The sequence below is a fragment of the Neoarius graeffei genome, chromosome 13, assembly GCF_027579695.1.
Source record: "Neoarius graeffei isolate fNeoGra1 chromosome 13, fNeoGra1.pri, whole genome shotgun sequence".
In the NCBI taxonomy this organism is placed as follows: domain Eukaryota; kingdom Metazoa; phylum Chordata; class Actinopteri; order Siluriformes; family Ariidae; genus Neoarius; species Neoarius graeffei.
This window is the reverse complement of record NC_083581.1, coordinates 42,449,830-42,467,386: the sequence shown is the minus strand read 5'-3', so window position 1 is coordinate 42,467,386 and position 17,557 is coordinate 42,449,830. Positions and strand designations below refer to the sequence as shown.

Below are 17,557 nucleotides of genomic sequence, written 5' to 3'. Positions count from 1 at the left end.
AGGCGGTGTGTATGACTGGTAATTACTAACACTGGCCACTAGGTGGTGTGTATGCCTGGTAATTACTAACACTGGCCACTAGGCGGTGTGTGACTGGTAATTACTAACACTGGCCACTACGCGGTGTGTATGACTGGTAATTACTAACACTGGCCACTAGGCGGTGTGTATGACTGGTAATTACTAACACTGGCCACTAGGTGGTGTGTATGACTGGTAATTACTAACACTGGCCACTAGGCGGTGTGTATGACTGGTAATTACTAACACTGGCCACTAGGCGGTGTGTATGCCTGGTAATTGCTAACACTGGCCACTAGGCGGTGTGTATGCCTGGTAATTGCTAACACTGGCCACTAGGCGGTGTGTATGCCTGGTAATTACTAACACTGACCACTAGGCGGTGTGTATGCCTGGTAATTGCTAACACTGGCCACTAGGCGGTGTGTATGACTGGTAATTGCTACCACTGACCACTAGGCGGTGTGTATGACTGGTAATTACTAACACTGGCCACGAGGCGGTGTGTATGACTGGTAATTACTAACACTGGCCACTAGGCGGTGTGTATGACTGGTAATTACTAACACTGGCCACTAGGCGGTGTGTATGACTGGTAATTACTAACACTGGCCACTAGGCGGTGTGTATGACTGGTAATTACTAACACTGGCCACTAGGCGGTGTGTATGACTGGTAATTACTAACACTGGCCACTAGGCGGTGTGTATGACTGGTAATTACTAACACTGGCCACTAGGCGGTGTGTATGACTGGTAATTACTAACACTGGCCACTAGGCGGTGTGTATGACTGGTAATTACTAACACTGACCACTAGGCGGTGTGTATGACTGGTAATTACTAACACTGGCCACTAGGCGGTGTGTGTGACTGGTAATTACTAACACTGGCCACTAGGCGGTGTGTATGACTGGTAATTACTAACACTGGCCACTAGGCGGTGTGTGTGACTGGTAATTACTAACACTGGCCACTAGGCGGTGTGTGTGACTGGTAATTACTAACACTGGCCACTAGGCGGTGTGTATGACTGGTAATTACTAACACTGGCCACTAGGCGGTGTGTATGACTGGTAATTACTAACACTGGCCACTAGGCGGTGTGTATGACTGGTAATTACTAACACTGGCCACTAGGCGGTGTGTATGACTGGTAATTACTAACACTGGCCACTAGGCGGTGTGTGTGACTGGTAATTACTAACACTGGCCACTCGGCGGTGTGTGTGACTGGTAATGACTAACACTGGTGTGGTGGCAGGCACGCACAGGACCGAAACCATCAGAAAACAACTCGATGGGTTTCTTTATGTATCCACACTCTATACCTCTGGGGCTCCGCAAGAGCGGCACTATAAAATTCTTCTGTTTTTATTTAAAGCACTCCATGGCCACACTCCTCAATCTCTAATGGAATTACTTCAACCCTACTCTACCAGTCGCAGTCTCAGATCTTCATCTTCGGAGCTGTTTTCTGTCCCCAAATTTAAATTGTCCACCATGGGTTCCAGGGCATGTAGGGTTGCAGCTCCCAAGCTGTGGAATTCTCTCCCTCAGTGCCTTCATGACTGTACATCTCTTTCCAAATTCAAAACCCAACTCAAATCTTCTCTCTCTGCTATCCCTCCTCTTGATCACTGACTGTTCTATCTTCTTCAATAATTTGAGCGAATCTGTTATCTATATGCTCATGTTAATTGTCATTTTTGTTGGTTTCCTTTTCTGTCTTCTATCTGTTATGTCTTCTTTTGGTTGATTTGTTTCTCTTTCTGTTTATCCTTTGGCAGTGCCATTACTCTGTAAAGCGTCCTTGGGTTGGTGAAAGGTGCTATAAATTAAACTTCTTGTTACTGTGAACTAATAAACAAGTATAATACCTTTTATAAAATGATAATTAAAGCAGCCTTACCTTGAGCCCAAGGTTAAAGAAGAATCTAAGGACATTTGTATCTGTAAGCAACAGAAAAGTTTTTGAGTCAAAGTAGAGTAAAATGTAAAAGTGATTGTACAGTAGTACTTGAAAGTTTGTGAACCCTTTAGAATTTATATTTCTGCATAAATATGACCTAAAACATCATCAGATTTTCACACAAGTCCTAAAAGTAGATAAAGAGAACCCAGTTAAACAAATGAGACAAAAATATTATACTTGGTCATTTATTTATTGAGGAAAATGATCCAATATTACATATCTGTGAGTGGCAAAAGTATGTGAACCTCTAGGATTAGCAGTTAATTTGAAGGTGAAATTAGAGTCAGGTGTTTTCAATCAATGGGATGACAATCAGGTGTGAGTGGGCACCCTGTTTTATTTAAAGAACAGGGATCTATCAAAGTCTGATCTTCCCAACACATGTTTGTGGAAGTGTATCATGGCATGAACAAAGGAGATTTCTGAGGACCTCAGAAAAAGCGTTGTTGATGCTCATCAGGCTGGAAAAGGTTACAAAACCATCTCTAAAGAGTTTGGACTCCACCAATCCACAGTCAGACAGACTGTGTACAAATGGAGGAAATTCAAGACCATCGTTACCCTCCCCAGGAGTGGTTGACCAACAAAGATCACTCCAAGAGCAAGGCGTGTAATAGTCGGTGAGGTCACAAAGGACCCCAGGGTAACTTCTAAGCAACTGAAGGCCTCTCTCACATTGGCTAATGTTCATGAGTCCACCATCAGAACACTGAACAACAATGGTGTGCATGGCAGGGTTGCAAGGAGAAAGCCACTGCTCTCCAAAAAGAACATTGCTGCTCGTCTGCAGTTTGCTAAAGATCACGTGGACAAGCCAGAAGGTTATTGGAAAAATGTTTTGTGGATGGATGAGACCAAAATAGAACTTTTTGGTTTAAATGAGAAGCATTATGTTTGGAGAAAGGAAAACACTGCATTCCAGCATAAGACCCTTATCCCATCTGTGAAACATGGTGGTGGTAGTATCATGGTTTGGGCCTGTTTTGCTGCATCTGGGCCAGGATGGCTTACCATCATCGATGGAACAATGAATTCTGAATTATACCAGCAAATTCTAAAGGAAACCATCAGGACATCTGTCCATGAACTGAATCTCAAGAGAATGTGGGTCATGCAGCAAGACAACGACCCTAAGCACACAAGTCGTTTTTCCCAAAGAATGGTTAAAGAAGAATAAAGTTAATGTTTTGGAATGGCCAAGTCAAAGTCCTGACCTTAATCCAATCAAAATGTTGTGGAAGGACCTGAAGCGAGCAGTTCATGTGAGGAAACCCACCAACATCCCAGAGTTGAAGCTGTTCTGTACAGAGGAATGGGCTAAAATTCCTCCAAGTTGGTGTGCAGGACTGATCAACAATGACCAAATATATTTTTGTCTCATTTGTTTAACTGGGCTATCTTTATTTACTTTTAGGACTCGTGTGAAAATCTGATGTTTTAGGTCATATTTATGCAGAAATATAGACAATTCTAAAGAGTTCACAAACTTTCAAGCACCACTGTACATGAGCTGATTGTAAATGAGCCCTTTTCATTAACAAGGTGCAGATGCTCATTCTCGAGCCAGTGTCTAATCTTGAACCATTCTGTGCAATTCTCTCTACAAGAACAGTAACATTCTTCTTTCAGGGCCAAAATGCGGCTTGTCTGAAAGTAATTCAAGTACCCCTTGCTGCAGAAGCAACAGCCCAGGGAATGGAGTAAGACCTTATCCAGCTCCTATAACCTATGGAAGACTTGAACCAAAAAGGCCCGGGGGTTAAGAAAAATCAGTGTGCTTGAGTTTCAGGCTTCATAAGTGTATTTGTTCTGTGTTGTACAACATTTTGTGCATTAGGATCATAGGAAGAGTTGGATCAAGTCTCGCTCCACCCCCTGGATTTTTGGTCCTTCAGCAAGGACTATCTCAAGTAAGTGGAACTGGTGAATTTGTAGAACAGAAACATGGCTTAAGGTTGGCATCATTTCGTTGCCATGATAACTCATTTACATAATCAGTGGTTATATTCCTGATTTTGGACACAAAGTCCCTTTCTAATATGATGCAATATAATGTTAAATGTCCACATGATCATGTAACGGTTTGGCTCTTAAACAAGTGCAAATACAGGCTGGTTCCTATAAAAGATAGCTGATTCCCTTAATCACCAACTGCAGCATTACCACCATGTCTATGGAAAAGGGTTGTCAATAAAGCAGATTAGGAAGATGGTACCGCTTGGCAGGTCTTTTCCAGTATTGTGTCGGGAGAACGGTGGGGGCTGGACAAGTTCATCCTTGTCATTCTGGGGAAAACCAGGGTAAAGCGGGTCTTGGCAAAGCTGTGCAAGTGTGACGGAGTGTTGGGGTGGGGGGTCAGGCACTAAGGCTCCTCCAGCACCTGCTGAAGTAAAGCAGGAAACAATCAAAACCTCAATACTCTGGTGTGATAAATATCTAATACCATATTTAAAATCCAAAAAAGGTCAAATGCAACCTTACCTACAACAGGTGAGACTACAGGTTCATACAGGTAGGACTCCGCAGCATGAGAGAAAGGTGGAGTTGGAACAGCAGGAGGAAGACAGGGATCTGGCATGGGGGCAGATATATTTGGAGATAAAGATGGCACAGGGGCTGGATATGGGGCATAGGGTGGATAAGGTAGATGAGTACCAAACCCAACAGAGTAAGAGGGGGCAAAAGAAGGGACTGGTTGAGCAGGAGGGGTGATGGAGTGTGGGACATGGACAGGACTGGGTACACCAGCTGAATCTGACTGCTCAGATGCCGTCTGTGCAGGAGGAGATTTTGAGTCAGCAGAAAGATCTGCTGAACCAGGCACTTCAGTGGCAGAATTAATTTGTGATGGGGCAGGGACAGGACCCTGGGCAGTTGCTGAGGTAGTTTGGGAAAGGGCATAAGTGAGTGCAGGAGTAGTCTGTAAGGTGGAAGGGGAAGATACTAGGGTAGATTCAGGGTTAAGAGCAGGTGTGGCTGGAGAGAAAGGTATTGTGGTCATTTGAAAAGAAATAGGAGTGGTAGCAGCTTCGAGAACAGGGTTCAGGGACACAGGTCTAGTTACTGATGCAGTTGGATCTGAGACTTGGGATTGAATAGTTTGAGAGATGTTCTGGTGTAATGAGGTTGTTGTCACAAGGATGGGTTTGGACACAGTTAGACACTGACTGGGGGTACACTGAGAGGATACTGCGGTAGGTACAGATGTGGTAGGCAAAGGGAGAGTTTGAGGTTGGACAAGGGTAGTTTGAGAAGATACTGGGATCATTTTAGATGGCTCAAGTGTAGCTTGAGACTCAGTGGAGGTATTCTCAAACAAAACTATTGGTCTTGTAAATGGAACAGTGGCAGTTTGAGACTGAATGGGAGCAGTCTGGAAAGAATCCTGGGGTCTAGTAGATGGAACAGGAGCAGTTGGAGACTGGATGTGGGTAGTCTCCAAAGAAGCTGGGGTTCTCATGGATGGAGCAGGGGCAGTTTGAGACTGAATGGGGGTAGTCTGGAAAGAATCCTGGGGTCTAGTAGATGGAACAGGAGCAGTTGGAGACTGGATGTGGGTAGTCTCCAAAGAAGCTGGGGTTCTTATGGATGGAGCAGGGGCAGTTTGAGACTGAATGGGGGTAGTCTGGAAAGAATCAGTAGATGGAACAGGAGTAGTTGGAGACTGGATGTGGGTAGTCTGGAAAGAATCAGTAGATGGAACAGGGGCACTTGGAGACTGGATGTGGGTAGTCTGGAAAGAATCAGTAGATGGAACAGGGGCAGTTGGAGACTGAATGTGGGTAGTCTTCAAAGAAGCTGGGCTTCTCATAGATGGAGCAGGGTCAGTTTGAGACTGAATGGGAGCAGTCTGGAAAGAATCCTGGGGTTGAGTAAATGGAACAGTGGCAGTTGGAGACTGGATGTGGGTAGTCTCCAAAGAAGCTGGGGTTCTCATAGATGGAGCAAGGACAGTTTGGGACTGACTGGAGGAAATGCGAGGAGACAAAGATGATGTTTTGTAGGGAACTCTGGCCTGTGCTGTTGTGGATGCAGGGGAAGCTTTTGTGGACTTTGGGGCTGAAGGGGCAGGTAAGGCAGTGGACGGTGTAGGATTTGGTTCCTCTTTGGGGGGAGGAGATATTCTTTGATCTTGATTCACTGAACCTTTCTTCTGGAGGATATTATAGAACATAAAACATATGGAGTAAACTACATTACAGTACACAGAAAACACCTGCACTATACACATAACCCTGAACATTTCAAACAACTTACTGCCTGTTTTCCTCTTTCAGCTTTGTGAATAGGGTTCAGAGATTGCTCTTTGGTATCTGAAACAAATAATTAAAACAAACAATCAAAACTTCCTGGTAAACCAAACCTTCAATTCCTGTTAAATAGAAAGAAGCAAAAGACATCCTGAAATACTGCAAGAACAGCAGTAAAACTGGTCTTTGAGCACTTTTGCATAGGCAGTGTCATATCTGTTTGAATTTCAAACCCTGGATAGGTTAAGCAGGTCTGAAAACAACAGCAGCACAATTTTTTTTTTTTTAAATCTTTCCAGGCCCTTGAATCACTGCATAATGATCTAAAACACATCCAGGACACTTCTGTCTGCTCATAGGCAAGTTATTCAATGTATTCTTTAGGTAGTAGGTATCTACAATTACAGCAATTAGCAGACCCCCTTATTCCAAGAAACTTGCACAAGTTCTCAATCAACTTGTTCTTACATTTGTAGCTCTGTCCTTCAGCAACTTTTTTCCTTCATTTTTTGAGCACAGATTTTTTTGGTTAAATTTATGCAGTGCAAAACCAAATTTGACAAAATATGTGCAAACGTCAGAAAGTGTTCTTAGGTGAAAAAGCATTTTCTATCTGATATTGGTGATATCTACACAGTAATTGTTACAATCTATTAAAAACTGCAAACATCAGAGCAAAGTACTGCGACAATTAGCAAACCATACATATGGAAATAAATCACATGTATGCCTAATTTCAAAAGGGGGAAAAAAAGCAACAGGTGACTTGATTAATTCCCTTAACTCACCTGCACTGGCTTTCTTTCGGGAGCCTTTTTTCTCAGCTCTTCTACTCCCCTCAACACTAGCAGCCTAAACACACACACACTTGCATTAACACATCCTATAATGCAGTAACATGACAGCAAGGTTTCAGGACGCCTCAGAATACACAATCGACTCAATAATGTCTGTTAATTAAGCAATATCACACAAGAGGGAGTGGTGTTGTACTGTAGATCAGCTGGCTGTGATTCAGTCACAGGCATAAGGCCACACGCTGAGTGCTGAAATCAATCACAGCCATGCTGATATTCAGTACTACAGCAAAACCTCGAGTGTGATCTTGCTTTTGAATTTCTCTAAACAAGAAATTCAAGTCAAGTTCAGTTTATTTTTATAGCGCTTTTAACAATAGGCATTGTCGCAAAGCAGGTTTACAGAAATGTAAGGACTTTAAACATGAGCTAATTTTATCCCTAATCTATCCCCAATGAGCAAGCCTGTGGCAAATTAATATTGAGCAAATGACATTTTGGACACAATATGGCCAAATGTTTTGTTTATTTTTGCTCCGCAAGCGGAAACAGATACTGAAACACACACACACTTTATAGCATGTTGGCTAGCTGGCTAGCTCCAGTAAAACTGGTGTCCCCCCTTCTTCCTTTTTACATCTTTATCTGACAAGCTTTCATATTTTAAGCAGTCCTCGAAAAAAAATCTCCCAGTCTTACTTGCCCAATGGGCAAACAGCTCCCAAAACATACTTGCCCGAAAAACAATTCCACTTGCCCAGAGCTTTATTTTATTTTGGAGAGGACAGAAGGCAGTAGATTTTTTTTTTAAATAGGTGAAGCAGCATAATTATCATAAATCCACAACACCAATATATGCAGACACATTCAGAAAGAAAGAAGTTCTAGTAGCAGAGGAACGAATAATTTAGGATATATTAAGCTGTGGAGAGTTCTGAATACTACTACTAATAATAATAATAATAATAATAATAATAATGCTGGAGCTTTATTTCTGTTATCAAAGGAACACAGTCCTGTGCAAAATGTCACCATGGAACCAGAGTGTAGAAATGAACCTACAGTTCGAGAGAGTTACTTACACACACACACACACACACACACACACACACACACACACACAGAACTTTACAACAGCTACACGCATGTGAAATGAAAATAAATCGACTAAGGCAGGAAAAACTATTTTGGATAAAATTGTTATTCTCTGTTACACACTGATCAACCTGTGTGACTCAGCTGTGCCTTTGAATCGAGAATTAATGAAAAGGGAACTGAACATTAACCGTTTATTGAAATTATTATTACAAAAATGATTACAGTTACTATATGACTACAGCTACAATTGGAATGTGCTAATTCTGTTAGTGTTTGCAATTATTGCACCATCCACTATTAGATAAAATTAAAATAAAATCTTACAATATTGTTTGAAAGTCGAGAGCAAGATATTTTGTTATTTTACAAATAATAACACTTCAGGTATTGTTTTAACAATAGTAAACATCACTGTATAAATGATAGAGTGCAGATAGCTCTGTAACTAGATGTCCGTGAGGTTGATGAGACATGGAGGGGCAGGATTTAGGTCAGAGCCCTTTGGAGAGTAAATGCTTTGGCTTTCACACCATTCTGTTCCCAAAAGCTGATGTCGGGAAAAAATCATTACGCAAAGGTTTTCTTGCTTCTGTAGTTTTTTTTAAAACTGTTCTTCTGTGTCAGGACTTTTCGGGAAAAAGAATGCATATTCCAACATGTAGCTAATGCTAACGCTAGGCCACAAACCTGCACCATCACTCCAGTCATTTCGAGGAATTCTGTATGGATCATAGCAGCTTATAAACTCTAGTTTCCATGTATATCTATCCTTTGCTTCTTTCTGACTAAGATTGTCCAAGTAATCCGGTAGTAGAGCTTTTTTTAGCTGATATATCACGATTGGAGTTAATAATAAACAATATCACTGAATAATGTTTCAAGTTTGACACTTGCCCGCTTCAACCGCGCTGCTGGCACACGATGTCCTTGACCCTCGTCGTCCTTAGCCAATTGGTATAATTACGTCATTACGTGGACCCCTCTGAGACGAGCTTTTCCAGTACACTCGAACACACGCATACTTCAATGAATTATAACCAAAAACAAGAAAATTTGAATGATTTCTTCAAAATATTTTTTGTACTTTTATATATTGTCATGTTGATGAATAAAATTTCTTAATGCATTTCCTGTGAAACGAGACGAGCTACTTTCGACTGGTTCCCTGCTCTCAGCGCCTGTGCTGCTTAGGTTGCCAGCACTAACTTTTGTCGTCCGCTTGGACGATTATCATTAAAGTTTTACTCGTCCTTGCACAGACTTTAGTCGCCTTGGACAATTGGACACGAGGTTTTTCGAGCATTGTTAAGTCAAAGTTATATTCCTGAAATGCATCATTTGCCATGTCTACTGATGATGTCAGTAACACTACCACAGTAACTTTTTGGAAATAGGAAGCAGAATTTTATGTGCAGGACACAGAGGAGCAGAGGGATACACACAGTGAAATGTCTCTGCCATTATACAAAATATCAGCACTTTTGGAATGTCACTTGACCAATCAATCAAATTAGTGGACTAGAACAAACTGTTGTAGAAAATCCAGTATCTCAATTTGCCACGCAGTTCATGTTGAGTGACTCATTCAGAATATTCAGCAGAACAGTGAGGTGTTATGTTAAACTTTTATCCTCAGAAGTGACTGTGTTAAACACAGTAAACGTGTATGTTCTACCTGCACACTGGCTTCAAGTGTCGGGAAGTTTTCCTCGTCTTTGTTCAGGAGCTCCAGCAGCGCCTGTTTGTCTTCCTCCACAGGCGACACACACAACCCACCTGTGCCCTGATCACTCCTCCTACACACACAAAGTTCCTGTAATATACATGTGTCACGTGTTTGTGTGTGTACATAAAGTTTATAACGCACCTGCTGCTACCATTCTTTCCTAGTGGTTGAGGCTCTATGATGTCATGTGGGGGCCAGGAATGTTGTTGTTCTATGCGGTTTCCAGGGGTAGAGCCTGATGATGCTGTAGGACCATGTGACACTGACCTCATAGTCTTCCTTCCAGGTTTTGTGTCACGCTCTGAAATCAGAAAAATGACAAAACGGTTTCAGTTTCCATCCATCTGATTACACGAATGTTTAAAAAAATGGCCTGAATGGAAACAATCATTTATAACAGGAAGTACATGTTGCCGCAAAATACATAAGGCAGGGCTAATGATGTGTTTTTGGTATTACAATAAATAACAAATAAACCACAAATGCTGCTACCATCTGAATTTATAAACCACTGAAAGTCTTAATAAAATATTCTGACCAATCACAGAGACAATGTAACCATAGTAGGGTTCGTCGATACAATAACATCAATATTGTGATAACTATGTCACAATACGCTTTTCTGAGATACTGCAGTAACTTAGGATTTTTTTTCAAAACAAGTACAAACACTGAAAGCAGCTGATTTAGGAAACCTTTCTACTATTTTGATTGTAATATGTAAAATTACAGTGAGCACTTGTGCAAAAAGACAGTGTGTAGACCCACTGTACGTAGGGACAGTTAAAGATGGACTGTTTCTGTGACATTTTGTACCAAGAAATGTTTGGAAATGCAGCTAGGGAGATAAATATACAAACTTCATCTCATCATCTCTAGCCGCTTTATCCTTCTACAGGGTCGCAGGCAAGCTGGAGCCTATCCCAGCTGACTATGGGCGAAAGGCGGGGTACACCCTGGACAAGTCGCCAGGTCATCACAGGGCTGACACATAGACACAGACAACCATTCACACTCACATTCACACCTACGGTCAATTTAGAGTCACCAGTTAACCTAACCTGCATGTCTTTGGACTGTGGGGGAAACCGGAGCACCCGGAGGAAACCCACGCGGACACGGGGAGAACATGCAAACTCCACACAGAAAGGCCCTCGCCGGCCCTGGGGCTCGAACCCAGGACCTTCTTGCTGTGAGGCAACAGCGCTAACCACTACACCACCGTGCCGCCCATATACAAACTTATGAAAGCTAATTAATACCACTTGTGGACCCGTTGCTGCTGGGTGCAGTCTGTCTTTTGCTTTTCTCCGTCACTGTAGACCAGGAGTCTTCTGAAGGAGTGCGAAGATTCCACAGTGGAACACTGTACCTATAGAAACACCACATTGCAATTTTTTATCCATTTACAGTCGCTTTTAACATTATGGTATATCTATTATAAAGTACAATTTGAATATTTTGTGCTGAATAACTGAGATTTCAGGTTCTTCAGGGCCCTGATGAATGCAATTCTGAGCCTGTAGAGAGAGTCTCTCTCTCTCTCCCTCTCACACACACACACACACACATACTTCTCTCCAAGTTCCTTGATGAAGACAGTGACAGGTCCGTCATCAGGGCTGACGTCCTGAATGTAGGCACTGTAGAAGCGATCAGTATTATTTAACCGCACCTGAGAAAGAGAGACTTTTTTAAAAAATGTTTGTTTCAGAACCAGATGTTCTTTTGCTGTCAATGTTTAGTGTTCACATGTAAGGAGTTTGCCCTGGTGAGTGTTTATCATTCAAATAAAATACTAAATGAAACAGTGTGGAGATGAATTAATTAGAAGTAAGTGCTTTGAGTAACCAGCAGAAGCTAAAATCTAAACATTTTAGCACAGATAAGAACAGAGCTAGACCAGACTGCAGTTTTAAACAAACGTCATGGCAAGCGGCGCCTTTTCACTGGTAGAAATGCTTCATCACAGTGAGAGAGACTGATACCAGCGGTGGACAGTAACAAAGTAGATTTACTTGAGTACTGTACTTAAGTACACTTTTTGAGTATCTGTACTTTACTTGAGTATTATTTTTTTGGAAACTTATGACTTTAACTTACATTTGAAAGACAAATATGGTATTTTTCACTCCTCTACATTTCTATCAAGGTCCTCGTTACTCGTTACTATGAAGCAGCTTTGAAAATGGAGGTTTCTTCTTTTTATTTCTGAAACGTGATTGTTTTTTTCGCAGGGGACACTGAGACAGCCGATCAGTAATCACTAGGGCCACATCACATCCATAGACTGTATAAAATCAAGTTCAATGATTTATCAGCAGCATTATTTGAACACAATCAGTTGATGGCAGAATGGAAGGAGGTGGTTCTTCTGGGGAATGCACGCACTCATAGCCCATGAACCCATGTTTCAGTTTTCTGAAAGGATTAAAGACTTATTTCATTTTAAATGTCTGCCTAAAACGAACCAAATCACAGCCTACAAAAACTCACTGTCCAACCTGCGGAAGCATATTCAGGTCATGTAAATGTTTTATTCCAAGAGAAAGCTTGCAGTGAAGTTGTCTGTGCTTTTAGAGCTAGTGATAACGTTGCAATAGCTATGCAGTCTGGTTAGTCAAATTACTTTCTATGGATTTGCCTGCCAAGTTGCCATCGCCTTGTCCACGGCTGATGTTTACACATAGCTAGTTAACTTGGACACTGTTAGTTAGCATGTAAAAATGGAGTTACGCTAACATGAATAATGTTAACTTATCTGAAGTCCTTTCAGAAATATGTTTTAGCATAATCTTGCCAAATAAACAAAATGTAGAAATCTTTCTTTTCTAGTAATGTTAGATACCTAGTATGATTTTGAGTTTGAAAAGGGTTTGCTAGCAGGTCAGGTGGAGCTTCACTGACTAGCTAGCTTAACATTAAACCATCATGATCCCACAGGCAGATTCATATGTGCATGAATACATACACTTATGCGTGCGTGCGCACACACACACACACACAAGACCTGTGAGATGGACAGTACTGTACTAGTCAGTCACAACAAATTGCTGGAATTTTTTGTTTTGATGTCAGATGATGGTCTTGCATTTTTTTTTGTCTTGCTTAAAGCAGTGCTGCTGTTGGGCAGTTATTAAGCTCGAGGTGTGAACCTAGGTTTTGATCAGGTCGGATTGGCATTTTTATTTTCTGAGCAAGCTGCATTTACAGCTATTCTACTGTCTTCCTGATTAACATACAATATATATATATACGCACACACACACACACACATACATGTGTGCACACACTGCCAGAGCTGGGTCAGAATACTACCATGGTGCTTTGTGGGGGTGGGGAGGAGTGTTACAAATTTAAAATGAAAATGGCTCTTTTTCAGTTGTGTTTCATTTTGTAACATTCTACCAGGCATTTATTCTACAAGTTCTAAAAGTTAGTCAGTAAATCCAGTCGGTTGCTTCAGAGAGATCTGGTTTTGTAAGCGTTGTGGCAATAATACAACAATGCGTTGACAGAAAATGTACTTTTAATACTTAAGTATTTTTAAAAGCAAATACTTCAGTACTTTAACTTAAGTAAAAATTTGACTGTACAACTTTCACTTGTATCGGAGTAACATTTGACCAGTGGGATCTGTACTTTGACTTAAGTAATGAAGTTGGGTACTTTGTCCACCTCTGACTGATACAGAGAGATGAGGGAGGGAGAGAGATGGAACACATTACAGAGGTGACAAACACGGAAGGGTGGAAGACAAAAAGAGAGAGCCAGAAAGAAAGGGGGAGACAGAGAGGGCGAGAACTGTCAAGAGAGAAAGATCTCTATACTTGACAATTTTCATAAGATATTGCTCTAATACACACCTGGCACTTGTCCCCAGCCTTGTAATGCATCCCAGCTGCCATGCAGAAATCCCTCCTCTGCTGAACTGAGACACAAAAATAACCCAACCCATTCTGTCAGTATAGAACATTATTTTATGGCCTAAGAGTTGATGCCCAATGAAGTGTCCTGATAAGGAACACTACCATCTCTAAAATTTCACATTTCTACTTGCATTTGTTATTTTCTAATAACAGGACATTTTAGTATGTATTATTTCATGTATACCATTTCCAACAGAGATATTGGCTATAACTAAATTGTGCGTAAATGTAAAAATTTATTTTTGTTCTTATGTAGCTAGTGTTCTAGTCTTTCTGGTTGCTATGTTACTTCCACACACTGTATAGTAATTTTCTTCAGCACAAATTAAATTCACAGTACAACTGCAACATTATTAAATAATTAAAAGACAGGAACATTTTATTGACTTCTCTCATACACACACACAACCTCGTTTTGAGCGTAGCCACATTTCATACTCCACATTCCTAAAGAGGGTGGGGCTCAGGGAATCCTGCACCTTACGAAGCAGGCAGCCACGCCCTACCCCTCTGGCTTGGCCCCGCCCGCGGCCCTGATATGCAAATGACAGAACAGTAAAACTTTTAGAAAAAAATCAAAACTAAGATGAGATACAAGCACGCAGATGGACTCTGTGTGTGTGTGTGTGTGTGTGTGTGTGTGTGTGCACACCTTATAAGCGGTCCTGTTGTTCACACCGGCTGTCCTGCCTGTAGCTTCCCTGGACCTGATGAAGACATTTAAGTAATTTTATTTCAATAAATATTTAAATCAAAAGGTCATGGTGGCTATTTTGGGATTTTGATAAATGGTTCATATTGCTAAATTATTATAATGTGTAATTAAAAGCAATATTTCATTCTAAGCACTACACTGAGCTAAAAACTTAAGAAATGTTACTGGAATAAACAAGATTACAGAAATCAGAGTTTAGATGAAATCCTTACTGAACAAGACGGTGACAAGGAAAAACCCTCATACATACCTATGGTGAATAAACAACCACCCACCAAGAGGTATGTAAGGAGCTGGTCTGAGGAGACCCGTATGGCACTGAGGGACTGCTTTGACACCACGGATGTGATGTGTTGTGTGAACCTCACGGGGATGACATTGATAGCCTGACAACCTGCATCGCAGATTACATTAATTTCTGTGTTGAAAACACTGTGCCAGTCAGGAAGGTACGGTGTTTTCCCAACAATAAACCCTGGGTGACCTCTGAACTAAAAGCCCTATTAAACGAGAAGAGGGTTTTTAAATCTGGCAACAAGGAGGAGATGAGGAGAGTGCAGAGGGAGCTGAAGAGGGGGATAAGGAGAGGCAAGGACAGCTACAGGAGGAAGCTGGAGGAGCACCTCAAGGGGAGCAACACCGGAGAGGTATGGAGAGGCCTGAAAACCATCTCTGGCCACACAAAGGACAGTGGGAGGGGCCCTGTATCTGGGGGCCAAGGCTGGGCAAATGAGTTGAATCTCTTTTTCAACAGATTTGACTGTGCCACCCCACCCTCCTCCACTCACCATAGTCCTGACCGGTCTGTGATATCACTCCACCACCTCCCCCCTCCCCTCATAATATCTCTGACACCAACAACTCCCTCCTCACACCACATCACCCCCCTCTGCTCCCTGCCAGACCAATCCACACACTCCAGCCCCGACCTCACTCTACAGGACTCACACCTCGGCTACACCCCTTGCCTCTCCATAACAGCTGATCAGGTGTTGAAGGAGCTGAGGAGGATCAAGACAAGGAAAGCTGCTGGCCCTGATGGTATCACTCCAGACTGCTTAAGGACTGTGCAGATCAGCTCTGTGGGATTCTTCTGTACTTTTTCAACCTGAGCCTCAGTCTGGAGAAAGTTCCACTTCTGTGGAAAACATCATGTGTGGTTCCAGTTCCCAAGACTGCGCACCCCAGGGAGCTCAACCACTTTCGGCCAGTAGCTTTAACGTCTCACCTAATGAAGATCATGGAGAGGATTGTTCTCTCCCACCTCTGACACCTGGTGAACAGCGAGATGGACCCCCTGCAGTTTGCATATTGACCGGGCATTGGTGTGGATGACGCTGTTATTTACCTGCTACACAGGTCACTTTTGCACCTGGAGGGCACTGGGAGCACTGTGTGAGAATCATGTTCTTTGACTTCTCCAGTGCTTTCAACACAATTCAGCCATCACTGCTTAGGGGGAAGCTGGAGAGAGCTGGTGTCGACTGCCACCTGGCTGCATGGATCATCGACTACCTCATTAACAGACCGCAGTATGTGAGGCTCCACGACTGTGTGTCTGATGTGGTAGTCTGCAGCACAGGGGCTCCACAGGGTACAGTGCTCTCTCCTTTCCTCTTTACACTTTACACATCTGACTTCAGCTACAACACGGACAGCTGCCACCTCCAGAAGTTCTCAGATGATACAGCCATCGTTGGACATGTGTCAGAGGGGGACGATCTGGAGTACAGAGAAGTCATCACCAACTTTGTCGCCTGGTGCAAACTGAACCACCTGCGCATCAACGCCAGCAAGACAAAGGAGGTGGTGATCGATTTCAGAAGGACGGTTCCTCAAATTGCACCAGTGAGCATCCAGGGTTTGGACATTGAGATCGTGGAGGAGTACAAATACCTGGGTGTTCACCTCAACAACAAACTGGACTGGACTAACAACACAGATGTCCTGTACAAGAAGGGCCAAAGTCGTCTCCACCTCTTGAGAAGACAGAGGTCTTTTGGTGTGTGCAGGACACTGCTTAGGACTTTTTATGACTCTTGCCCCTTTTCCACCAAAGCAGTTCCAGGGCTGGTTCGGGGCCAGTGCTTAGTTTGGAACCGGGTTTTCTGTTTCCACTGACAAAGAACTGGCTCTGGGGCCAGAAAAACCGGTTCCAGGCTAGCACCAACTCTCTGCTGGGCCAGAGGAAAGAACCACTTACGTCAGCGAGGGGGGGCGGAGTTGTTAAGACCAACAACAATAACAAGACCACGAAAGATCGCCATTTTTAAGCAACGAGAAGCAGCAGCTGTACAAACGCGAAGTCATCCATTATTATTATTGTTGTTGTTGCCGCTGCTGCTTCTTCCGTGTTGTTTTTGCTTTGATATTCGCGCCAAGGCTTATGCAAACGTAGTGCCGTAACTTCCGTATACAGCGATGTAACTGACGTATAAAGCGATGTAATGACGTATGCAGCGACGTAATGACGTGGCTCCGCTTAGCCCCGCGAGCTATGGAAAAGCAAACTGGTTCTCAGCTGGCTCGCAAGTTGAACGAGTTGTGAACCAGCACCAGCACTGGCTCCGAACCAGCCCTGGAACTGATTTGGTGGAAAAGGGGTATCTGTGGTAGCATCAGCGATTTTCTACGCTGTGGTCTGCTGGGGCTGTGGAAGTTCAGAGAGGGACAGGAAGAAATTTAATAAACTGGTCAGAAGGGCTGGCTCAGTCTTGGACTGTCCTCTGGACTCCATTGAGGTGGTGGGTGAGAGAAGGATGTTAGCCAAGCTGACCTCAATCATGGATAACCCCTCTCACCCCCTACATGAGGCTGTGGGGGCTTTAAGCAGCTCGTTTAGTAGTAGACTGCTACACCCATGGTGTAAGAAGGAGAGGTACTGCAGGTCATTCATACCTACTGCTGTCAGACTGTATAACACCCACAGCTTGTAACGTAGCACCAATAACCTGTTTGTCGTTATATTTGCACTACTTCACCACTACTACATCTGTCATCTCTCATCGATGCAATTATGTGCAATTAATATAGGCCCTAAACTATTT

General features: G+C 42.7%; 1 protein-coding gene across 2 annotated transcripts in view; it reads right to left on the bottom strand.

Moving 5' to 3' along the window:
• The window catches only part of otud4 (OTU deubiquitinase 4), a 32,216-nt gene that overhangs the window by 4,837 nt on the left and 9,822 nt on the right, over positions 1-17,557 (bottom strand). The window contains exons 8-19 of one of the 2 annotated variants that reach the window (XM_060937758.1): positions 14,448-14,502; positions 14,205-14,328; positions 13,733-13,797; positions 11,441-11,541; positions 11,129-11,238; positions 10,008-10,167; positions 9,816-9,936; positions 7,034-7,097; positions 6,253-6,308; positions 4,477-6,148; positions 4,211-4,375; positions 1,933-1,973 (exon numbers count right to left, since the gene is read on the bottom strand). In XM_060937758.1, coding sequence (XP_060793741.1) covers positions 1,933-1,973; positions 4,211-4,375; positions 4,477-6,148; positions 6,253-6,308; positions 7,034-7,097; positions 9,816-9,936; positions 10,008-10,167; positions 11,129-11,238; positions 11,441-11,541; positions 13,733-13,797; positions 14,205-14,328; positions 14,448-14,502 — 2,734 coding nt within the window. Of the gene's footprint in view, positions 1-1,932; positions 1,974-4,210; positions 4,379-4,476; positions 6,149-6,252; positions 6,309-7,033; positions 7,098-9,815; positions 9,937-10,007; positions 10,168-11,128; positions 11,239-11,440; positions 11,542-13,732; positions 13,798-14,204; positions 14,329-14,447; positions 14,503-17,557 lie in introns of both variants that reach the window. The other variant, XM_060937757.1, reaches the window with a different exon arrangement.